General features: G+C 35.4%; 2 protein-coding genes across 9 annotated transcripts in view; both read right to left on the bottom strand.

Moving 5' to 3' along the window:
• LOC127619744 (ubiquitin-associated protein 2-like) overlaps window positions 1-4,627 on the bottom strand; it is a 30,453-nt gene extending 25,826 nt beyond the window's left edge. For 4 of the 5 annotated variants that reach the window (XM_052092716.1, XM_052092719.1, XM_052092718.1 and 1 more), the window contains exons 1-2: window positions 4,408-4,566; window positions 2,654-2,792 (exon numbers count right to left, since the gene is read on the bottom strand). In XM_052092716.1, the coding sequence (XP_051948676.1) occupies window positions 2,654-2,749 (96 nt within the window). In that variant the 5' untranslated portion in view covers window positions 2,750-2,792; window positions 4,408-4,566. Of the gene's footprint in view, window positions 1-2,653; window positions 2,793-4,407; window positions 4,567-4,590 lie in introns of those variants that run through there. The other variant, XM_052092717.1, reaches the window with a different exon arrangement.
• A 2,877-nt stretch (window positions 4,628-7,504) lies between these two features.
• LOC127619521 (tuftelin-like) lies at window positions 7,505-26,039 on the bottom strand. 4 transcript variants are annotated; one of them, XM_052092361.1, is made up of 12 exons: window positions 25,939-26,030; window positions 22,437-22,500; window positions 17,958-18,034; window positions 16,791-16,843; window positions 16,651-16,716; window positions 14,367-14,456; window positions 11,609-11,719; window positions 11,298-11,518; window positions 10,597-10,702; window positions 8,800-8,883; window positions 8,620-8,711; window positions 7,505-8,372 (listed from the first exon to the last, which is right to left on the bottom strand). In XM_052092361.1, exons 4-12 carry the CDS (start codon window positions 16,821-16,823, stop codon window positions 8,300-8,302), a joined length of 876 nt encoding a protein of 291 aa, XP_051948321.1. In that variant the 5' UTR covers window positions 16,824-16,843; window positions 17,958-18,034; window positions 22,437-22,500; window positions 25,939-26,030; the 3' UTR covers window positions 7,505-8,299. The 4 variants fall into 4 exon arrangements, with proteins under 4 accessions (XP_051948321.1, XP_051948323.1, XP_051948322.1 ...); XM_052092363.1 differs by lacking the exon at window positions 17,958-18,034 and having other exon boundaries at window positions 25,939-25,987; XM_052092362.1 differs by lacking the exon at window positions 22,437-22,500 and having other exon boundaries at window positions 25,939-25,977.
• Between the last annotated feature and the right edge of the window lie 166 nt (window positions 26,040-26,205).

Here is a 26,205-nt window from a genome sequence, read left to right as displayed (position 1 = left end):
ATGGGTATATTTCAGTTATAATGTTCCTTTTGCTTACATATGAAATAAATTCTCTCCCAGCTAATTCTGTAAATTATACAGGGGAAATTCTAACTAGGTACAATATGAAAATATTAATTTGACTAATATTCTTTTTTGTTCCTCATTTGTCACATTTTAGCTTTTTTTTTTTTTTTAATTAACAAATCCATGTTTTATCAATAAATCTAATATTGCATATATTTTGTTACATCTGTATTGTTTAATTGCATAATTTGTACCATTTACACATATTTACATAGATTTTTCAAACAAATGCTAAAAAAAATAAATAAAAAAAAAAGTCAACGAGAGACGCTCGTATTTGTGCTGTGCCCGAGTAGCATTAAATGTCTTTTTTTTTTTTTTTTTAAGATCAACAACTGACTAAAGAACAGAAAGGCTATTAAAAGAGAAATTAATCAGTGACAAATGTGTTGCATGTATCTTGCCTTTAAACACATTAAACGGAAAAACAACTACTCTCAACAAGCAGTTAAAGGATCTTGCTGCTGAATACTCAACATTTACCAGCCAGTAGCAAATATATACATTTTCAGTCCCATAGCGTGAAATTTGGTTGCAAATTCCTCTCACTGTAGTGGAGGGCTGGGTGATATGACAATGTAATCAGATATCAACGATGACTTACAAAGACCCCGATGCCGATTGCAAACAGATGATGATCAACAATATATCGGGAAATGGCAAAACCATGGACCTGGGAAGATGCCAAATATATTAAACAGTGGCCATGGTGTGAAACTAGCACCCGCCAAATGTGACAAGGCTGAAATCAGTTTGCAAGCTGTTCGTCCAAATGCATTTCATGTGAGGGAAATTTTGCTCATCTACCCGCAACAGGCGGGCAAACTGTCTCGTAGTGACACGACAAGAAATGCTGTTAGTTACAAAGACATGCGCTTGAAGAAACACTTTATTTGCTTGTCTGATTCAATGTTTATTCAGAGGAATGCATCATGAGCCTGTCTTGTGGAGCAAGCGGATGTTGGCGTGCAGCATGAGCATGTCTCGTAGATAAAGCGCATGTTGAGAGTTCACTCTTTTACTCCGTTGCATTCGTCTGAAAACTGTTTGCAAGAATAATGTCTAGGAGAATGCTGCAAATGATCTCCAATCATCTCAGAAGATGCTGCGAGTTTAGTTCACTTTATTTCCACATGGGTAGTAACATGCATTATGAACGCAACTGCAGGCTCAGTAATATATATATATACATACATATACATACACATACATACACACACACACACATATTTGTATTAAATAAAGACGAAAGAGATTAAATCAAAGTAATGCAAGATACGTTCACTTTGAACCTAAATTTTTTTTTATTTGATCTTCTTTAAGTGTATTACCAAAATGCAATACAAACACAAATTGGGAACACAAGGGAAATTACTATGCTCATTTATTTTGATTATTATTGTCTTTACGTTTATAATTCTCTTTAGTCTGTAATATGTAGGCTATTAGTTATTTACACCAGTCTTGATGGATGCTTAGGTGATTGCAAATGGAGCCGATGGAGACGGTAATTTGAGGTGGTGGTTAAATAAGATTTGTATCACTTTGGTCATTTTTCAATAAAAAAAAATTTAAATCACCGACCCTCTGCAGGGGGTTGACAATGCGATCAGTAATTGTGATATTTATTATTGCAAAAATATATTACACATTTTAAACATAGATTAAAGGTCGATCTTGGGACTTAAGAATCGATACAGAGATAGTTCAAATGAAGATCCACCTGTCTAATGTTGTGTACGTCCCCCTTGTGCCGTCAAAAGAGCAAAAACCTCCATCTCAGATAGCATTAGGAGATAATATTCTTCTCACCACAATTGTACGGAGCGGTTATCAGAGTTACTGTAGACCTTGTCATTTGTCAGATGCTTCAGTTAATGTTCACATCAACCATCAGAATTGTGAAAAACAAATCAGTGATCTCAGTGATTTGGACGTGGCATGATTGCTGGTGCCAGACGGGCTGGTTTGAGTATTTCTGTAACTGCTGATCTCCTGGCACTTTCACACACAACAGTCTGTAGAATTTACTATGAATGGTGCAAAAAGCAAAAAACATCCAGTGAGCAGCAGTTCTGCAGGTGGAATTGCCTTGTTGATGAGAGAAATTAACAGATAATGGCTAGACTGGTTTGAACTGATAAAGTCTATGGTAACTCAGATGACCGCTCCTTACAATTGTGGTGAGAAGAATATAATCTCAGAATGCTACTCTGATATACGAGTTGGCACAGTTTTGGCAGCACAAGGGGGACCTACACAATATTAGGCAGGTGGTTTTAATGTTGTGACTGATCGGTGTGCTCTTTGATCATAATCATGACACAACGTTTTGGTGATTTCAGACTTTCCTCACTCAAGTAGATAAGAGCATCTCTTGCTTGCCGCTTGTTTACATAAAAAAATAGCTGCCCAAATTAGTTCCAAAGATGGCTAGGTAATAGTCAACAGTGACTCTAGAGAAAAAATCTCCATCAGAAGAATGCCACTTTTGTAGTGGCATAAAGGGGAGAGCTTAGGTGTAGCCTATAACTTACACCATCACTACAGCCCACCTAAAAAAAAAAAGGTGTGTATGTGATCTCACCTGGGGCCTCTGCTTGTGCTGTGACTGGCTCTGTGTCTGACCCTGCATCTGCTCCCAGTTGCCCCGGGTCCGGCTTCCGCCCACTGAGGTCATCATTTACAGTATATACAAATAACAGTATTTACAAAAGGAATAACACCTTTAAAAGAGATGAAACATAAGACAACAGTTAGTTATAATTTGCTGAAAACATTTCCAGTACTGAGCTCAGTTAAAAGCTTAAAAAGAAACTATTTAGACTTGACAACCCATATTTACATATAAAGCGTGCACGCAAACAGACATGCTGTATGTTGTGTAACCATTTTGATGAAACTGGAAGTAAACAACGTCACATGCCAGATGCTAATCCAGTAATAATGATGGCTAAACGCTTACTAAACTACGACAACAAATAATTCAGGAGTTTGCGCACGAACTGAACAAAACCAAATTAAACAACGCTATTTACAAGTCAAACTGCAACAGGATCCTCACAAGCGCTTCCGGGGCTCAACATTCTCAATTTATCGACATAAAAAAAACGACCACAACAGATATTTCGCTAAACAACATCGAAATCTATCAATTTGATAACTGTTGCGCATGAGGAAATGTAGTGATATGTGGCCGCCGTAGAACAACTGCGCACTTTATAACTCGCATACAATCCGAAACACGCGGGACCAGTAGCGGGAAAACAGACGGACGCCGCGAATAACGGGCTACCTAAAGACAGTCCACAACAAAAACATCCGCTACTACCTTTGAACAGGGTGAGGGCGAGGACATCGTTCTCACTCAGAGCTGTTGGACGTTGCAGACGTGAAAACGGTCACATACATCTCTTGCAGCATATAAGCACAGTACATTGACACTGGTGATTCAATTTCTTCCCCGCCGTGCATTGTCACACCATCCGATAAAGGTACAAAAGTAAACGAAGACACATCTGTTTATATCTATAACTAGGTACAATACATGGGAAGTGACCGCGAATAGATGCAATGTAACGAGGAATTCAAACATGTTTTCAGTGCATCGTTTTGTTTTTAAGAAGTATGCGTCAATCACGCTGTAAAATGTCAATCATCCAATAGGTTACATACATTACCTAAGGTGCTTCACATTGTATAACCACATCCTGTCTACAGGTGACTGAGAAGACCATGTTCATTTACCCAACCAAAAAACATGCCAACAACTAACTAAATTGTTTTTCTCTTTTAATGGATCATAGACTAGAGTTGATAAAACCAGGCGCTGGCAAGGCCCTGAAGCAGCACACAACACTCACTTCTGCTGGTCAAACTCTGTATAAATTCAGCAAACATGCAGATCTAACGATCAGATATGATCACACAAATCATGTTCAAGATGCGTCATGCGTTTGATGATTAAAATCCAAATACAAGGCTGCAGGTAAAGCCACAAACTCTCAACTGGCTGATGGGTGGCTTCCGCTGTGGCCGCGTCTGCCCTCATGGCCGGCTATCAAGCATCCTAATGCTGGTCTGAACAAAAAAAAAAAAAAAACTTTCCCGTTGATGCATCAAATCGAGGGGTTCCTGAGGTAAACTGTAGTCTATCTGGGTTAAACGTATATTCAATCTACACTACTGTACTGCAAATTTGCTTTAACCGGGTAACGGACTATCCTCTCACAACCGCGTGAGGCGCGTCCCCCATCGGTTTTACTGGACACTCGACACCGAGGATCCGTCAAGGCCTACAGGCCCCAATTGATGAAAATGGACAACAGGCGAGGTACTGACCAGAGACCCAGCTGGATGTCAGAAATGTTGAGATAATGCCAACCGAGGGAGGCTGTAATATCGACCTCCTAATCAGACTGAAACAAGATACGACCTCTTTCGCGTCCTAAACCGATTCCCCCTAGACGACAACAAGGCCGAACCGACTCGCGCAGACAATAAGCGCGAGACTCGGAAATTTACCTGTTTCTCTTCCACACCGACACCCCGGATCACTGCGTCACGTGGTTTATCAGCGACCGCTGCTTCACGCACCATGTGATCACAACGTACGCATGAATACAGTACATAACAACTAATGGATTCATAATGAATACTATTATGTAATATTTTGACAGATGCTCTGTAGTTATAGCTTATCTGTAGTAAATAGTTTATCACATATTTTTCAAATGAAGTGGTCTTTTCATCTGACACTTCACGAATCTCCAAATTAAGGTGTCTCCTCTGATCATGTTGTTTTTTTATTTTTTATTTAGTGAAAATTTTAAATCTATAAAATGTATTGCATTGATACACTATATGGGTCAAATGTTATTTATTTTAAAATGTCAATGTGTTGGAAATTTCTATATAGGCCTATAATCCTCATTTTCAGATTTAAATGTAGTAAAAATGTACATAGACATTATTTTAAATTGTAGCCTAAAATAAACAGAAATGAAAAGACTATCAAATTTGTTTTTTGTAGACTAGTTCACATTTAGATCACTAGATGGCGCTGGAGGTCTGCTCTTTATTGAGCAACATACAACATTGGTTATCAGGCAAAATTTTTGACATACTTGACTGAATGCATAATTCTAATTTTTTATTTGTTTGTTTGTTTGTTTGTTTGTTTTCGTGTATGCACAATACAAAAAAAAAAATGGATTTCAGCAATTAAATACTAAAAAGGATGCATTGTACATACAGATTTTGCTCTTATGGAAAGAAATTGTTCGTTTTATTCACCAAAGTGGCATTCAATTATAACGTGAAAACTATTTCAGAGTTCATTTCAAAATAAAATCCTGCATGTTCAGCAATGATAGCTTTGCAGATTCTTGGCATTCTAGCTGTCAGTTTGTCCAGATACTCAGGTGACATTTCACCCCACACTTCCTGTAGCACTTGCCATAGATGTGTCAGTCTTGTCGGGCACATCTCATGCACCATACAGTCTAGCTGATCCCACAAAACTCAATGGGGTTAAGATCCAAAACACTCTTTTCCAATTATCTGTTGTCTAATGTCTGTTTCTTTGCCCACTCTAACCTTTTCTTTTAGTTTTTCTGCTTCAAAAGTGTCTTTTTCTTAGCAATTCTTCCCATAAGGCCTGCACCCCTGAGTCTTCTCTTTACTGTTGTTCATGAAACTGGTCTTGAGCGAGTACAATTCAATGAAATTGTCAGCTGAGGACATGTGATGTGTCTATTTCTCAAACTAGATACTCTGATGTACTTATTCTCTTGTTTAGTTGTACATTTGGTTCTTCCACATCTCTTTCTGACCTTGTTAGAGCCAGTTGTCCTTTGTCTTTGAAGACTGTAGTGTAAACCTTTATATGAAATCTACATTTGTTTTTGTCAATTTCAAGCATTGTATAGCCTTCATTCCTCAAAACAATGATTGACTGAGTTTCTTGAGAAAACCGTTTCTTTTTTGACATTTTTGACCTCATATTGACCTTAAGACATGCAAGTCTATTGCATACTGTGACAACTCAAAAACAAACACAAAGACAATTTTAAGTTTCATTTAATGAACCAAATAGCTTTCAACTGTGTTTGATACAATGGCAAGTGATTTTCTAGTACTAAATGAGCAATTTAGCATGATTACTCGAGGATAAGGTGTTGGAGTGATGGCTGCTGGAAATTGGACCTGTCTAGATTTGATAAAAATGACTTTTTTCAGATAGTGATGTGTTGTTTTTGCATCAATAATGTCCTGATTATATTTGTGATCAGTTGAATGACACTTTGGTGAATTAAATTACTAATTGCATCTGAAACTGCAAAATCTGTACATTATTCATTAATGAGAAATGGATATATTTGTAGTCAAAGGTTTCAGCCAACAAACCTTGTAAGGGATAAGGCTTTTATGAAAACGTTTTATTTTCCTGAAAATGAACATTTATTCACTTCATAACATCTTACTGTAATTTGTGTCAATTCAGTAAAACACACTAAAAAGAATGAGATTTTAATTTGATCCATCAATGTAAAGTCTTTATCTAATAAAGATGAAGTAATAAAATACATTCAATTATTTTTTTTAGTTGAATTTAATAACACACTTAATCTTGTGTTCTAAACTGGAGCCATTTTTTCTTCTTCAGTTGAATCTACATCTATAACCTAAACTAAAATGCCAAAAATTATCCCATAATAAAATTTGAATTTGCATTTTAATTATTTTTTTTAACTTTGTTTGGCAGTTTAACATTGTAACCTCTTGCTGCGGACAGGTTAAGTTACATGTACTCCCAAATATAGAGCATGCATTAAAAAATAAATAAATAAATCGAATGAAATTATTTAAAAGTATATGTAATGAATGCCCTGAGTATACACATTTCTTTAATTTAACCTTTTCAGTATTTTTACAGATTTTTAACATAGAGGACTTTTATATATAGGACACGTTTTGTCCCTAATCTCAATAATCAGTGAATTATGAATTACACAAAACAAGAATATTCATTTTAATATTTTCTAAAAATTGATTATTTGGAATAGAGAGTGACGATTGCACGGCACACATGGCAACTCCTTCAAGACTGTTCAAAAATCCTGAGGTGAATACCTAATGAAGTTGGCTGACAGAATGCCAAAAGTGTGCAAAATTGTTACAAGGGAAAAAGGTGGGTGCTTTGAAGAACTAGGCTACTCTTTTTATTTGGTCTCTGTCTAGTTCTATTTGTGTTATTTCATCATTTTGAAGACTATTATTATTCCAAAATGTAGAAAATAAAGAATAAGTAGGTGTGTCCAGACCTTTGACTGGTACTGTATATAGATTGAACAACATTAATAGGTTGATGGATATGTACTGCATACAATACATTTATAAATATAAAGTAACATTGTCTTACACATATTGTGATCGACTGTAATTACTCTTGATTTATTAAATACAGTAATACCAAAGAAATGTGCAAAGCCATAACATTGCAACAAGAAGAACACAATTTCTTCACATTTAATAATAAAAGATGAATGGAAAGGCAGGGGTCTAGCTTTAAATACAGTAACAGAAATAGCATCTTCACAATACCAAGAGTGGTTATGCCGTATAATACAAATACAGTTCCTAAAGAGAAAATACATAGCTTTGCATTCATTTCAGAACTGTATATCCTATGTTATGTATATCCCAGGGTGAGATGGTTCCCCCCTAGGGATTTGCTGCCACGCAGACTGCGTAGTATGCATCTAGGGAGCGTAAGTTGCACAGAAATATGATTTGTTATAAAGTTTGTCTTAAATATTATGTTTTTAATACAGTACATGTTTTTAATTCTGTATTAGATCAGACTACTGGAATTGAAGGTGAGTCACAAACTAATGAACAAGTCAAAGATTATATATGTAAATGTTACATTATCAGATTCTCTGCATGATGGAACTGAAACAGACATACTGGCAAATATTTAAGAAATATGAATGTCACCACATATAGTCTCCACTCCCAACCTGAAGTTACATTTACAATGTAGCTGCTTAAAAAATAACTACGTTTTACAAAATCTATAATACATATACGAGACATAGATAGAACAGTCCTATATACAAAGCATTGCATTCGATATATACAACAAAAAACTAAAATGCTACACAAATGCTAAATACATCTCTTTCGCTCTCTTTCTTCCAGCAGTTATCTCAATCTTTACTCATGTTGTTCAAGACTTTATCTCAATCACTTTAATGAAGGGCAGAGACTTGTTTCCTGGGCTTGTGGGCGTCAGAGTTTTGCTGAATGACAAAGTGGGAAATCATTTTTTATGAAACATCTTGCACATTTAGAAGCTGTAATCAAACTGATAATAGTTGTTCTCATAGTTAAATAATGTGTTTAGATATTTATAGTCTCATATTTCTCCTACAACCTACACTTCACAGGCGTAGATACAAAACTAATATGTATGACTTGATGTTACACCAGCATAAGAATCATATTGTGTTCTATATTGTGTTGTGTACTAATGTGAAGGAGTATTACCTGTATACCACCTTTGACCCCATGTCTAAGTTATCGTGATTAGGCACCTGATTACCAAGATAAAACTCCACTCGGTCATGCATCTCTTTGTTCTGTAGAAGACATTTGACACATTATGGTCACACAGTAAAAGGGAGATATAAAAATAGAGAGGCACTCAGAAACAGTTCTGCCCCTGACCTCAGCTTCAAGATAAGACACCTTCTCTTTGAGATCACGGATCAGTCTGTCTCGGTGTTCAATCATGGTTCGTGAATTCTGGACCTGTTAAGTTAACACACATATACAGAGATATTCAAACATATACTAATGAATGAATGTAAACTCGTTTTTAAAGAGATAGTTCACCCAAGATGGAAAGTTATTTAATCATATACTCACTCTCATGCCATCCCAGATGTGTATGACTTTCTTTCTTCTGCAAAACGAAGATTTTTGGTTCGATTATCTCAGCTCTGAAGGTCAATACAATGCAAGTGAATGGTGACCAAAACTTTGAAGCTCAAAAAAGCACATAAAGGCAGCATAAAAGTAATCCATAAGACTTCAGTGGTTTAATCCATGTCTTCTGAAGTGATCTAATTGATTTTGAGTGAGAACACATCAAAATATAACTCTTCACTACACATCTTGCCATTGCAGTCTCTAGGCACCATCATGACTTCAAGGTCGATTACACTTCCTAGTGTTTGGCACATGCGTAGCGCGCTAGATGGCATTAGGAAGTGCAATCCTGCTTGAAATCATGATCACCAAGGAGACTGCAGAAGTCAAGATTTATAGTGAAAAACAGAGTTTCATTTTGTTCTGTTCTCAACCAAAACGGATTGGATTGCTTCAGAAGACATGGTTTTAAACAATGGAGTCGAATGGATTACTTTTATGCTGCCTTTGTATGCTTTTTGGAGCTTCAAAGTTTTGGTCTCCATTCACTTGTGTTGTATGGACCAACAGAGCTGAAATATTCTTCTAAAAATCTTTGTATGTGTTCAGCAGAAGAAAGAAAGTCATAAAAATCTGGGATGGCATGAGGGTGAGTAAGTGATGAGATAAATTTCCTTCTTGGTGAAATATCCCTTTAAATATCCCTTTAATTTAGCCAGGATTCAACAGCAGACTTCAATTTGCATAATTTGCACAATTTGTCTACATAGCTAGATCATATTATCTTGGTTACGACATTATGACAGACAGACAGACAGACAGACACACACACACACACACACACACACAATTTTCTGTTCATTTGACATGCTTTATAAGAATTGTCCATTTAGTAAGTGAAAAATGAAATGGACCATGCAAAACTGTAAATATTTCTGCATCAGAATTAGTTTATTTATGCAAGGTACTTTCAGTTGTATAAACAATGAATTTAACTTGTTGGTCACTCCAAAGGATACAGTAAACATGCCATATCAAGTTGTCATTAAAAATACAATTTTAACAATATAGATACACAGAATACAAAACACAATACAATAAACACTTCTGTAATGCATGTAATATTTTCCATGCATCCGTAATTTCAGTGTGCACTGATGTAGATGTAATGTGTAACGTGAGAGCTAAAGAGCACAAATTGATCAGCAGGGAAATGAATGCATCTTTTATTTATTACTGAGGTCGAGTTTCACTTCCCATCTCTAAACACTCAATATAAAACCTGCTTTGTTTGTATTGAGCACAATTATGAGGCGCTTCCTTATTCCTCTTTTTGATGTTCTCTTAATGTCATCTTTCCTTTCGTATTTATTCTTCATGAGAACAATTTCTTTAGTAAGGCTTCATCATTAATTATATTGTCTTGACAAAGCCAACCTACTGGTATTCTACAGACATGGTTTTCCAAAATCCCTAAACAAAGACTAAATGTATCAATTGTTTCTCCCCCAACAGCTTTCAAGATATATCTATCTGATGGTTTATCTGTGTGTCCTGTGTTTGAATATTCTGTGTGTATGTGCATGTATGTACCTGTTCAATCATGTTTCGGACTTTCCTCTGTTGACTTTTGAGCATGTCATCTAAGTTATGATTTTTATTCTTTAGAGTCGCCAGCTCCTTTTCTAATTGCCCACACCTGCAAATTATAGTAACAGACAGGTTTTGTGTTAAGTACAAAATTTGAGTATACTTTTAAAGCACCCAAGTTACTATTACAAAGGCAGTTACATGAATGAGTCATATTACATTTAGCACTCTGTGTAAGAGGCGTGACTTCCCAGAGTTTGATAAATGAGTTTCTATGGTAACGCATGGCAACTAACAGAGTTCCAAATAGGCCAGCTGGATGGTTACCAAATTGTTGGTAAAAAATGATTTAAAGTAGTCAGGAGAACAATGTCAAACTTATGAGAACATGCATTAAATATGAAATGCATTAGTAAAAAGGAAACAATCATTTGGGTCAGAAATAAAACCACATTTCCAAATTTGATGGAAAATGTGTAGCACTATATTTTACAGTACTGTTCTACATTTACGTACAATATAACTTCAGTAATTACTAGGTACTAACCCTAATCCTAACCTTAACCCATATTAAGTACATGTAGTACTAATATTAATAAAATTTTTCTTGGGTAAGTACACTGTAAGTACTGAAAGTAAACGTACTATATAATAAAGTGCAACTGAAAAATGTATTTGTTTAGTTTAGGTATAAGAGCACTTACTTGTCCTCATGATTCGATTGTTTAATTTCTCTCAGCCTCTCAAGTTCAGCCTCACTAGCGGCAAGTTTCTCTCCCAGCGTGGCATTCTCCAGCTCCAAACTACTCATTAGTTTCTGCATTTCCTCCACTTTTTGGCCCTGTTCCTCTGCCTTGATTTCAGACTTCTTCATGCGGTTGTTATGCTCCTCTAGAAACCACCGCTGATATTCCCTATTTTCTTGCTAATGAAGATTTCAAGAGTCGTTGTTTGGTTTGAAAGTGGATTAATTAGGAAAGAGAGGCCATAATACATCACAATGGCAATGACTGACCTGTAGTCTCTCTTTCTCCTCCTGATGTCTTTTCTCCATCTCCTTCAAACGAGTGCAGAGATGTTTGGTGACTTCTCTCAGGGTCACGCAGTTTTCCTCACCTTCCTTGTCCTGAGAAAGCAAAAGAGAGCGGCTATAAGTTAACACTATTGTCAACTTAACAAATAAAGTATTAAAAAATGCAATGGAATAAATACTGTAATATCTTGTTTTGTTTTTTTTAACAAACTACCATAATGATAATTGCATAACATTCTTTTAAGTACTGTACAAAAGGGGTTCTGAGCTGGTTTTGCTTTAGGACACAGATTTTACATTGGACATCAAGAGGCAACCCGACATAATAGCAAATGTAACCTGTATTTAATGTAGTCTGGGTTGTATTGTCTACTATCTTGCATAGGTTCTGGCATTTACTTAAGTGGTAACACTTTACAATAAGTTTCCATTTGTTAATATTAGTTAATGCATTAGGTATCATGAAGTAACAATGAACAATACAACGTTTTACAGCATGTCTTAATTTTTGTTAATGTTGGTTAATAAAAATACAAGTATTCATTGTTAATGTAAGTTTATAGTGCATTAACTAATGTCAACTTACACTCACTGAGCACTTTATTAGGAACACTATGGTCCTAATAAAATGCCCGCTGTGGCCTTCTGCTGTTGTAACCCATCCGTGGCAAGGTTTGAAGTGTTGTGCACTTTGAGATGCTATTCTGCTCACTACAATTGTACAGAGTGGTTATCTGAGTTAATGTAAACTTTCTGTCAGCTCGAACCAGTCTGGCCATTCTCCGTTGATCTCTTTCATCGACAAGTCGTTTCCATCCGCAGAACTGCCGCTCACTGGATGTTTTTGTTTTTGGCTACCATTCTGAGTAAACTCTAGAGTCTGTTGTGCATGAAAATTCCAGGAGATCAACAGTTATAGAAATACTCAAACCAGCCTGTCTGGCACCAACAACCATGCCACGGTCGAAATCACTGAGATACATTTTTTTCCCCATTTTGATGGTCGATGTGAACATTAACTGAAGCTCCTGACCTGTATCTGCATGATTTTATGCATTGAATTGCATGTTAATCACATGAATAAGTAGATGTACAGGTGTTCCTAATAAAGTGCTCAGTAAGTGTATACAACTTTTGATTTAAAAAATGTATTAGTATGTTGAAATTAACATTAACCCAGATTAATAAATGCTTAATAAGTATTGTTCATGGTTAGTTCATGTTAACTAATATTGTTCACTAATGCCAACAAATGGAACCTTATTGTAAAGTGTTACCACTTAATTTTGCAGCTTCTTCTACAGATGGATCTGCCCCAAAATCAACAACTAAAGACATGGGAAGCGGTTTCTCCTTCCTTTAAATGTTTATAAGCCAATTATTAGAGAATATATCTGAAATTAAGATCAAATGTACAAAATTTGTAAAAAAAAAATATATGAGTTTTACAAAAACTGCTAAATATGGTTAGGTTTAAGCTTCTAACAAAAAAACAAAAAACAATTTGTAATTGGGGTATGAAAAATAAAAATTGATTCATAATCTATTCTACGAAGAAAAGTCTCATTTTCTTACACACTTTTGCTTCTCATGTAAATTGTAATTTTTTTGTTTTAAAGATGTTTGTTTTTAAAACAAGACAAAAATACTAAGTAAGAAAATGTTTTTACAGCATATAGGCAGGACAGAGTGATGGGTTGTTTACTACGCTGCTGCAAGTTTGGCAATTGCTGCTGTCAAGGGCATCCTGAGGGGATTTATGGGCATGGGCGTAACTTCTGACAGTTAAGGTAAATGAGCTAATGTGTTTACAATCCCAAATCTCTACTCATGTTACTTAATATGTTACATGACTAAAAAAACTGAAACAAGAGTTATTTTTTGCATGAACATCACTGCATCCTCAATAAGAGGACTGAACTACTAGCTCCTTTTTTGTATTTTTTGGTGTATCTGATTTAAATCAGTTTACTTGTTTGTAGTCTGAACTGCAAAAGACAAATTAAATCCAATGTTTACACACCGATCCATACCACATCCACATGTGGTGTAAAATACGATTCAAATCAGATTGTTTTGCGATGCATCTCATTACCAATGGTCAGATCGGGTTTTTTCTCAATCAGGATGAAATGTAAGGTCGTTCAAATTGAGCAATTTTGTCAGGAGCGGTGTCTGAAAAAAAAATGTTTGCTCAATTTTTCCTCATATAGCAAACTATTAGATGTACGTTATGTAGTGAATAGTGAATGAGTGAATGAGTCAGTGGTTTTAGGCACAGTATATGCATCGTGCTGACATCATTACTACATCAACCAATGTAGAGAAAAACAGATCCGATTTCATAATCTGCAAAATGACAGTGCCGGCACTCAGTCCTCAAGCTCAAATTTAAAAACAGAAATCACATATGTGTGCAGTGTGAACAAAGCCAAAGTCACAAAATCGACACACATTTATCATTATTATCTGAGAGTGGATACACAACAGTGTAACAGGTCTCCAGTTTCCCAGCCATTTTTAAACAGGGAGGTTATTAATTTTAGTTTAAACAAAGTTTAGTTGAGAGGGAATAACTACCCTAATGGCCTACCACAACGATAACGCCTTCAATTCTGTCAAAAACAACTATGGGAGTGTCTCTCTTTTTGCATTTGTGTGAGTAGCCTATACATTATTTATATGTGGGTGTGTGTTTATAATGATGCAAGTGATTCATCTTATGTAATTAATAACTCACCTGACATTTAGGAAAATATCCGTTCGCAATTCCATTAGAGCCATTGGCTTTGTCGAGGAGCACTTTGTCTTTGAAGCCGTTAGATGGAAACTAGGGCAAGAGACAGCTTATTATTCTACAAATGACACCTATGACCTGGGGCAGCTTTGCAAAAGCAATTAAAAAAGTTTGCAAAGCATTTCCAAGCAGATGGGAAAATGTATATGTTTGATACACAGTAGCCATTTCTGAGTCTATCTGAATGCATTAGGTTATACCAACTAAACAAATTTTCCCCATTAAGGTAACAACTGCAGGTTACCACATTTTAGAGTGTAAGGAAAGAATTGCTATCTATCTAAAATATCTAGAGTATTATAGTATAGTATAGTATAGTATGTAATATACAGTATACATTCATATTATACTACAGTATACTGTATGATATCATAATATATGAGGGCTGTCATGAAAACATATCCATGTCTTATTTCACCCCAAAATCCAAAAAAAAAAACATTACGATTTTTGCCAGTTTCATTGTTTTGTTAAAAAAAACGTGACATTCTCAGAATGTTCTAGACTTTTTTCAAGACTGGATAAAACTATTAGTCCAATGCTGAGTCCACTTTCAGAAAACTAGCTTTTGAACATTTAAAATGTTTTAAATCAAACCCTCTTTACCTCGGATCGCATTTTCTGAGCTTCTTCAGAAAATGTAAATTTTATTATGACGCTAAATTAATTTTAGATGACAATCAAGTTCAGTTGGTCATTAAAAGTTGCTGGACAAATATGCAGGATATAATGCAGTTGTGATGGTGATGCTTTAGATTAGATGATTGTTGTAAACAGCCTATTGAATATCAGGAATGTATCATATGTAAACCCTGATATTACACCGCATCAATGTTTCTTTAATAGCTGTGCACACAGAATATACACGTTGATGAATGGTCCTTATACCAAGACAGAAAGTTTCCCCCACTACTTGGTGCAACATCAGGACCAATATTACAGTAGGTAAAGAATAGGCAAAGAGGTGGCGGGAACCGGCAGAACAGCCAACATAAACATAAACATAAACACACACACAGTGCACACAGAATATAAAACAAGGTAAGAGTATAAATAGACATACAAATAATAGGACATATAACATAGAATCGCATATGTACATGCGAAAGTGGTAATGTATGTCCAAGGTAGGGGTATGCACAGTTATTGGATTAAATCTGAGTGGATTTACATATGTACATGAGATATATATTTACATTATTGCACTATGGGAGTCCTGAGGCAGTTTAATTGTTCATGTGGTAAATGGCCTGAGGGTAAAAACTGTTCTTGTGCCTGGTTGTCCTGGCGCTCAGTGCTCTGTAGCGCCCGCCAGAAGGCAGTTCAAAGAGGGAGTGGGCAGGGTGTGTGGGGTCCAGAGTGATTCTACCTGCACATTTCCTCACTTTTATGAAATACATTTTTGAAATAAAAATGACAGTAAGCTGGCTAATTTCAATGAATTGTCTCAATACTCTCCCCATTTTACAAAGACTTCAGGCAAATCAAAATTATGGACATCTGGGAGGCGAAAGGTACACAATTAGTGATATATACACATTTCTATATGGAAACGGCTTAAGGGCAGATAAACCAAAACTTATGCGACGCGTATGAAACTTAATGTGTTTTTTTAAGCATGACGTCATCACGCACACTATTTTTATCGATAATAGGCCATTTGAATAGAAACAAACAAGACGTCAAATTTTGCAATTGTTTTTTTTTTTTTACAAATTTTTACTTTGTCAAAAACAAAACAGTGCGAAAAGTGGATGGAGATTAGGTGACTAAGTCTCTATCCACTTAAGGTCACTTTGTTCATTCTTGAAGAGAATGAGCCGCATCAGTTCATCCTCTGTGTGTGATACCGGTGCCTTTCCTACCCACGATTGGCAAAGTAAATGTTATATCACCCTCTTGTGTTCTCCCAGTGCTATTACACCACACTAGTAAACAGAAGGCCAACTGAGTGAATTGGAAAGCACACAAATTAAACTTCTGATTTAAATGTTGTCTAATTTTAAAATATCGATGCCTCAAAATGATATAGATAAAATAATCTGCTGATCAATAATCAATATATATATATACTTCATGACATCCCTACCATTAACCTTTTGATTTTAGGGGTGAAATATGACCTAGACATTTTCTTGGCATGTTTTGTGAGATTCACCCATATTATCCACAATGATAAAATCATTTGTGTAAAAATGTAAATATAGTAATAATGTACATATAATACCTGATTGTTATTATTGTTTTGTCTTGCTGCCATTTGCTCTCTCAGAGTCTTCAGACAGTATCTAACCTGAAGACAAACAAAAAAAGAGTTACAAACACATATTTCTGCATGGTTAATGAGCAGGCGGTGACACCACTGACCTCCTGTACCTGTGGCACCTCATCAGTCAACATCTTGACACGCTTCTTTACACCTACAACAGATGGAAACTGTTACAACGTGTCTGGTGTGACGTTGGGACTGTGTTATAGGAGTTACAAAAGCTGAACCAAACAAACAAACAAACAAACAAACAAACACATCAACACATCAGTTTGTAGGCTGTTTAGATAACTTGTTTGGTCTAATAAACTGAAGAGGGGTTTTGAAAGAGGCAGTTAAATGGTAAAGGTGTATAATTACATATCGATTAGAGGTCGACCGACAGTGGATTTTGCAGATACCGATAACTTAGGAGGTGGAATAGGTTGATAACCGATTAATCAGCCGATAGAGCCCATATTATGCTCATTTACAGGTTCATCATTTTATTTTGGGGGTTTAAATGCTCTAATGTTCAAAAACACATTATTTTTCTCATAGTGTACATTACTGCAGCACTTCTTTTCACCCTCTATCTGAAACTCTGTTTTAGCTCCTGTCTCTTTAAAGGCCCCCTTTCCGAAAAGCCTAATCTGTTGTTATTGGTCAACTGCTTAGTGCATGTGTCAGAAATGTAACACCCCTTACCATAACTGAAGTAGCCCTTAGGTGGACATTATGCAAATGTGTTACATAGTGAGATAGCTAATAGCTAGTTTATTTTTCAGCCAAAATCCAGATAATAATCAGGAAAAAACAAGAAAGAAGATTTGGTGCATAACATGGGAATTTTAACACTAAACAAGCCTGAAACACACCAGGGACTCTTATTTTGAAATGACGTAGACTTGGCTCCGTTACAATGCTCTATATTTAATATTTACCATATTAAGCTTTTAATAGCCTATATATTATTATTTTTCACAATATGAAGTTGGAGACACAATGTATGTGCTGATGAGGGATGTTTCTATAGTCACATTTTTCTTTGCATGCCCTCACTTCACTTACGTCATTTTCAAAGGAACGATAATGTTTTAGAATGTTTTAAATTCTAAAACATTATCGGGAACAATCGGCATAGATTTTTGCAGATAGCCGATAGTTCCAAAAAGCAACTATCAGCACGATTAATCTGTAAAACTCATATATCTGTCTACCTCTAATATTGATGGCAGTATGGATATGATTGTGAGCATATTGGAGGAAATATATACATACAGTACCTAAATTCACTTTTCTGAAGTCCTGATGATCAAATTCTGCTTGTAGTTGTACAGAGTGACCGGTTTGCCTGCAATCTCTATAATTAATTATTAATAAAAATGAGATAGATATGAGATGCAGGAACATAAGGTGTGAAGGAGGAATGATTAAAGAAAATGAGACTAGGAGGGAGGCAATTTTCCAAAAGACATCTGAACAAAACAAGCCCAATTAGCCTATAATTTAATCTCCCAAGCAAACAGTCCCATTAAATGCCTACATAATGAACATAATGTAAACCTTTTTGTAAACCTTCAAAAGACAAGCAACCATCTTTAAGTCTATAATGAAAGACTGTATGAATGAATTACAAAAAAAAACAAAAAGAATGGGTGGGAAAACCATTACTATATTGGTTAACCATTACTATTACATAAAAGTTAATGCCAAGGATTAAGGGCTTTGTAAATAGAACGCAACAGTGGCCGCACACATTGTCATTGGCTCTGGTTCTGGAAGTATTCTCCCATTCATTTTATCTATATGGATTTCAACAAATTCTTCAATAGCAAATTTTAAGCAATGGACCAAACTAATTAGCTCCTAGATGAGCAATCAATATTGCAAACTTTGATTTGAGTCTTATATGAAAATCTGTAAAAAAGACTGAAGAAAGTACAAGACTGTGTACTTCAATTCTTTCATGGGTAATGAAATATTCATCCTAGGGTGCATTTAAAATTATCGACAAAGTCACAGATTATAAAAAACGATATATTTGAAGCAAATAAAATATCAGTAATTTGAGACTTGATTTAGCTGAAGCTTACTGTTTATCATCGTTCAGCATCTTTTGAGCTAATGACAAGTCTTTTTTGAAAGGTTTATTGTTAAAAAGGTGAAAAATCAGATTTGAACTTCCGAATACATACAGTTGTGCTCTATTAGCCTAATCGTTTTTAATATTTAGTACACATCAACTACTCCTGGCAAGACTACAGAGCGATTTCCATCCTTTCCAGCTAAGATGAAGCGATTACATCTAAATGTCAACATGTCCATGCAGGAGAACAAAGAGCAAAGGAATAGATTCTCTGGGATGTGACCACAGACAGCAGAAGGAGGGATAATGAATAAAAGTGACATCACTCTTGCGGTCTGCTGATTCACTGCACTGGAAAAACTAGCCTAGATTCCAGCGAAGGGTGGAGGACAAAGGAGGAGGCGTACTGTAGGTGGCCATGTATGCCAAAGTTAAGTGTTTTATTTTTCAAGAGATAAGAAGACCGTTTATGTTTTTGTGTCTATGCACTCTTAAAGAAGTCATGAAATGGAGAATCAAATTTTCCTTGATATTTAGACATATAAGAGGTAACTGTACTATAAAAACATACTGTAAATTTCAGAACTCAAAACTTCCTCCCCTGCCTAAAAACAACATTTATAGTTAACTCCCAGCTGAAACGTCTCGTTTTGAAATCTGTCTGTTCGTGACATCACGAAACATTTCTCATTTGTATTTACACATCCCACAACATGCGACATCACATCCTTGGCCCCGCCCACTGGTGCGCAGTTCAAGTCAAGATGACTATGTGTGGCTAACTATTCCTAACATAACACCAAACAGGACCCATCTGGACTATTTTTTTTATTATTTTTTATATAAACATGAACTACACAGACTCTTTGACCACTGCCATGAATTCTTCTGTCAGAACTCAAATATTATTTGAGCTGTAAAGTTGTTTAAACAGTCGCTTCAGTGTTTGTTGACATTCTGTCTTCATTGCAAAAAAATTGCAAAATTGAATATAACTTACACAGAAAAAGTTAGTAAGTGATTTTATCACAGTAAAATCAAGGTAACATGGATAATGTCACAACGTCTTATGGCTATACTTTAATTATTTTAACGTTTACAGATTGGCCCCCTTCACTTCCATTGTAAGTGCCCCACTGGAACCCAGATTTGTTTTAAAGAAAGCGATGAATGAGTCAAATTATTTTATGTGGTAATTAAAATGATGCCACAAATTCTGTCGATTCTGCTTACCTTGTATTGAATCTGGAACATTCCTTTAATTTAATTTTGATCAAAATGACAATTCAATTTGATGGGATTTTGTTATGAAATTGAAATACGCAAATCTTAAAAATAGGCTAAAATAATTTTGAGTGTATGTGTAAATTGAGAAACTTGGTAGTTGGAGCAAATTAAATACCTCAACCAATAACAAAATTCCTTTTGCATGTTGCAAATGCTTTAACATATCAAGTCTTGCATGTTTTTCATCTTCAACCATGCAAAACACAAAAATCTTTTGCTATGCAAAGAAAAAGAAGAAAAAACTTTGCAAAAGTATAAATGCTTTCAGCTGTGGGTGGTGCCTTCTTTCTGTGGAGCACAAAAGGAGATGTTAGGCAAAATGACAGTCACCATTCACTTTTATTGTACGGGATGCAATTAAAGTTAATGGTGACTGAGACTAACATACTGTCAAACATCTCCTTTTTTGTTTCACAAAGAAATTCATATGGGTCTGGAAAAACTAGAGGGCGAGTAAATTAAATAGGTCTCTTTAATATGTAAAAAAGGTTTTGATTTTGATTGTTTAACCAATTACTAAGGTCATGCCACCAAGATTTGCAGCTTGCATCACATTTCTGTATTAATCTATTCTTATGTAAAACGTGTGCACGTGTGCGTGTAATAGGAGTCTCATTCAAAGGAAGAAAAATAATCAGCTCTGTGACAGGTTGTGCTAACAGGTAAAGTGAAGGGGACGTCTGTAACATTAGAGAGAACAATAGCCCCAGGGTTAAAACACTTACACAAACAAATACTAAAGTGTACAGCAATTTACTAAAGGAACACTCCAACTTTGTCACTGAAAAACATGCCTTCTGAAAATAAAAATAAAAAAAAACAAGAGGTGCATTCTCTGATGACCATGTTTTCAATTACTGAGTTCAAAGCCGTTTTGGTATTTTTTCTGTGGCTTAAAATAAAAAATGTCATGCGGTGTAATGTCTGAATTTATACTTGAAATATATACACATATTTATTTATTTTTTTGCATGAAAAATCTTTAAAAAATCACCACTGAAACAATTTTGTTTTAAAATATTATCAATATTTGAAAGAACTGTCCACCAAATCAAGTCAGGTGGTGTAACCGACATGTAGGTATCTATTCTGTTGTCATGTGACAAAAACAATAACAACAAAACCATAAAACAGTTTGTGTAGTTTTTCTAAAAATAGCAGATATTCTGACTTTTTATTTTTTATGAAAAGCAAATTGCCAGGAAAACTTTTTGACATTCATGAGTCAAAAATTCACAATGTTTGTGAAACAATTTATTTTGACTTAAAAAACACTTGTGTATGGTGCAAGGACTGTATTTTCATACATTTACTTGATGGTTACACCACATGACATTTTTAAAAGTCATTAAGTACATTTTTTATTTAATGCTATAAATGTGGACACCAAGATTACCTTTCTACCAATTTGACACGTGTTTTAATCTAGATTTTTAAAAGATTTTTATCACCTCAGAAATTACCCTAAAGTCATTAAAACTATTAATAATTTTATGTTTTGGTCAATACATAATTTTCAATTATGTACTTAAAGTTTGTTATAAAAACAGAAAATGATGTATTGACCAAAACATTTCAACAAACTTCAAACTATCTTATATTTAAGTTTGTATAAAGGTGCACTCAGTAACTTTTTAAGAAGTACAGTACGAAGTCTATGTCATTGGACTCACACTGACACCTAGTGGCTTGGATGCAGCATAATTTAAAATCAATAGTTTTCAGTCATTTCTGCCATTGTAGATATTTAGTATTCACAGTCAGCCATGATTACTTTAATCAATGAGTGAAAGTGTCATATAACAGGACGGTTACTGAGATAATTAGTATTTGGCTGGTCGTGTGATTCTAACATGGCAGCCCCCATATGTGGACCCTCTCCATGTAGATTAAAACAGATTTTATAAGGTTACTGATATGACTGGAGTCTTCATTTTAATGTTAGTGCTCATGATTTCCTACATGCAAAATTACAAGTCATGTCTTTAGGAGTTAAACATTTTGAATGAGTAAAAAATAAGTGAGTGCACCTTTTAAGTAGCTACACTACTGTAGGTTACAGTAGGCCAAAAGAATACTGACAGACAGTTGCAAACTTAATTAGAAAGCTTTCATCTTGCCACACCCTGTGCTGCTCACAAACATAATTTAATGTTCTCATGTTCAGCTCACACACCCATATCTCATTAACTCGTGCATCTTTCATGAACCACTTCGCATTTACTGTCGTCTGTGACTTTGAATCATTGCTGATGTGGTTTTTATAGTGCATACATTTTTGCACTGTAATGGTTTGTTCTTGATGGCAACAGCTCTGCACTGGCCCTAATACACCCCTCATGCACATACAAGGAAGGATTGGTTTGAAATGATTTTGAATAAGACATACCCAGGAATTTGAAGAGGAATTGTTGCAATGCTGAATTGCCTAGTTTCTCCCTGTAGGTCTTCTCCTGACAACAAAAAGTAAACTAAAGTAAATCACAAAGTGTCATGAATTGAATAGCTCACACCACTGTCCTAAATCTACAGAGTACTGCAAAAGAACAGTGTGAACCTTTAAGCATGCTGTCTTTACTGCTTCCAACCTGCAGGCTTCATTCCACAAACTGTCTAAACTGCGTTTCCCAAAAGCAAGCTTAAGTTGATCGTAGAGGCCTTTGGTGCCAATGGTTTCTACAATCTACTTAGGCTTACAATGTTTTGGGAAATGTGGCCCTGTACAGTATTGCCTTCTCATTGAATTAAAGTACATCTGAGCTTTCTCATTTTGTGAGGATACAGAAAAAAGGAGACTTGGGAGAAACCTCAAGAGATATGTTTTGGTAAACATGATCCACCAAAAACAAGCAAATGTTACAACTAAGCTATGGTCAACTAATGCATATTCATGAGGTCTGGACACTGGGTCAATTATGCAGTATTCTGGATGTTAACTAAAACTTGAGTACAATGTGTGTCGATATGAAACATTTATTTTTATGACACTACAAAGTCTAGTTTTTTTTAAATCTATGAAAAGAGAGAGACTTTCTTTATTAGGCACCTTCATACATTTCTGAGTGACTGTCTGTAAAAATCTGTTCCAAATCATATTTCGAGATCTTACAAATTTGTATGTATTTCTTATGGCTGTCGATTTAACATGTTAACTTAGTATGATTAATTATTTGAAAAATACTGTGAACACATTTGTTCCTCATTCTGATGGTTGATGTGAATATTAACTGAAGCCCCTGCCCCGTATCTGCATGATTTTATGCATTGCACTGCTGCCACACGATTGGCTGATAAGATTATTGCAAGAATAAGTAGGTGTACAGGTGTACCTAATAAAGTGCTCAGTGAGTGTATTATGTAATGTATTTGAATTATCTGAAATATAATATTTATATGTGGTACAAAAGTGGTAGAAGTGGTACAACATAATTAATGCTCAGTTCAGGTCACATATTTCATAATAGCTGTCAAATCACTCGGTAAACATGCACAGACACACACATACATATACCCTTCAGGTGTGTTGGACCAGAAGTTTACAAAGGGTGCTAGCCAGGGTTCATGTCCGTAGTGTAAAATGTCTGCTGATCTCACATGATTTTATAAAATTCAGCTCTAACTTAAACTAATCATAAAGTGCATTACAGTCAGCCTAGTAAAATGTGTACTTAATGTCATCTAGTTCTGATATATAATGTCTTTTCATACAAAATGTGTTCAGGCTTTGTTGAATCAGATTGCTGATATAAGTAACGTTACGTAACTTGATTATTGATAATGAGTGATTTGTTTGTGTTGACATGGATCCAACAAGTGTAAGCGCAAATTCAGACGATTTGTGCATTTCGCCTGCAGACTTCTACCGATGCATGTACCGGACACGTTTGTATTACGTAATTCCTTTTTGACGATTTGCGTATTTCCATTAAAAAAGTCTGAACCAAAATGTGGACAGATGAAAAAAAAGAACATTTTCAGAAGTATTAACTTTTACATTTTAAAGGTTACAATCTACATTTTTCAAAACTTCCATATGCATGATAAGTTCAACATAATCACACGGCAAGTCAGCATGTTGATTCAGAGGGTTCTAGTATGCTATTATCGGCCACATTATGCCGAATCATTGGAAAGCGGCATCTACTATCACACATTTTTGCATCGGCTCCAGCATGTTTACCTTCCCTTGTGGCACGACCGGAACGTGTTGAAGCCAGGAAGTAATCGTGCTCGCATAATCAGTGACAACTGCGATTCAGAGGTTGCATTTTTCCCTCTAACATTTCATTTGTACTCCACTGATGGTTAAGTATAGGTTTAAGGTTTGGGTTGGGGGGTACAGTTTATCAAATATGAATTCCTCTTCACTGTATCATAAGCCTGTACAGCTGAAAACAACTTGCTACACAACTCACTTTTGGCACCCCTCTGTGGACAATACACCCTGAAAATGATGCTCATGTGTGTCTATATGCCCCAAGTCACTTACCGCTTTAGCCACTGGGGGCAGTGTTTCACATTTTGATAAGCACAGGCCGATTTCAGCTTAAGAAAAGTCAACCTACTGTTTCTGATTTCACTGTAAGATATGTTTGAATATGTTGTTATAAATAGCATGAGATGGATGATCCTTGCATTTGCATTTTGATTTAAATAAAAATAACTGGCAGATTTCATACAGAAATCTTATTTTGAATAGCTACCTGCTGTACATCGATATTGAACCGTTGCTTTCTTTGTTATAAAGTATTATAGCGTGGTTTGATTGCAACTGATGCGATACAAGGGCATGTTTACAAAGCAGAAAAAAAATCTATTACTTATGACATAATTTTTATTTAGGGAAAAATGACCTCATCTTGCCCACAAAGAGATCTTATGCGCCAATACATGACCTAATAAAACTGATTGAGTCAGCGAACTACAAGAACTCACATAATACACTTAAGAATGGGATGATATTTATATTTAAATCAGGGATCATAGACTGTCAAATTTTTTTTACTTTTTGTGTCGTTGAAATTATGTATAGATGTTAGTGCTCTGTACAACAACCAGTAGAATTTACTAGAAGCAAAACTATTATTTATTTATTGTTTTATCATCCTTCGTTTTACTATATGCGTGCATCCAGTCCAGATTTGGGGATGGCCTGTTATGCTAATATTATTATCTTGATAAATACAGTGTTGCATCATCAAATTTAGCTACTGTGCTTTTGAAATGGTTGCTATTGAGATTTTAATCTGGTTAACTCATATTCAATCAGCCAAGACTAAATAAACCAAATGCATGAATATGACCTCAGTTTGCACTCAAATGTAGTCTTTAGATATGAAACCTATAGTACAGAAAGACAAAGCATTGGATCTGCATGTTACATGTACTCAGGGGAAAAGAGATATAGATGGCATATGATCTGACGTATGTTCACAACCCAACCAAACTAGCTGGTCAGTAATAGCAACGTTACAATACTTATAAACAGCCTAAAACAGAAGTATATCTTGAATGCACTTTGAATAAAAGTGCCCACTAACTGTACACGAACCTTTCACTTGAAAACATTGCTTATGGCAACAACAAACACATGGGTACGAATGCAATTACAAAGGAACCATATGATTTTCCTGTCCTGTAGATCTTCATAAATGACAGCTAACACTTACTGGTTAGGGCGGAACGCAGAGAATCCACAAACAATTTTCACACATTCCCAAAGTGTAATTTACGTTCCATGATGAATGTTAAACACTAAACATTAAAGGCGTATTGCAGAAATGCTCAGCTTTAATAACAATAACTTTTGCCCAGCCACTTTAGAGATAACAAGGTGATAAATCATAAAATTACGTGGCATTAAAATACACAAGCAATGTATTCCACCTTACCTCACTCAGGACACGTTCAGTCTGTCAGCCGTACGACTTCTCGCATATGTTTGTTCTTGTGATTCAGTTTATGAGAAGGCTAAACTAAGGCATGGTAGAGGAGAGTCCAGCCCTCAATCCTGATCCTCCCTCAGCTGTCACTCTACAGCTCCCTCTAGAGGGCTCATTCGATTGACTCAATGATCCAGGTTTTTTTTTTTATTATTTAATTTTTTATTTAGAACAAGTAAATAACATTACAAAAAAAAAAAAAAAAAAAAAAAAAAC

Source organism: Xyrauchen texanus, chromosome 26, assembly GCF_025860055.1.
Source record: "Xyrauchen texanus isolate HMW12.3.18 chromosome 26, RBS_HiC_50CHRs, whole genome shotgun sequence".
Classification (NCBI taxonomy): Eukaryota; Metazoa; Chordata; class Actinopteri; order Cypriniformes; family Catostomidae; genus Xyrauchen; species Xyrauchen texanus.
The sequence above is the reverse complement of the archived record's forward strand: the minus strand, read 5'-3'. Positions and strand labels throughout refer to the sequence as shown.

Coding starts and splice junctions, on each gene's coding strand:
- LOC127619521 (XM_052092364.1), bottom strand. CDS start 16,823: ATGTTGACTGATGAGGTGCCACAGGTACAGGAG. Junction 14,457..16,650: donor AAAACAATAATAACAATCAG/GTATTATATGTA, acceptor CTCTTGCCCTAG/TTTCCATCTAACGGCTTCAA. Junction 11,519..11,608: donor AGGAGAAAGAGAGACTACAG/GTCAGTCATTGC, acceptor AATCTTCATTAG/CAAGAAAATAGGGAATATCA.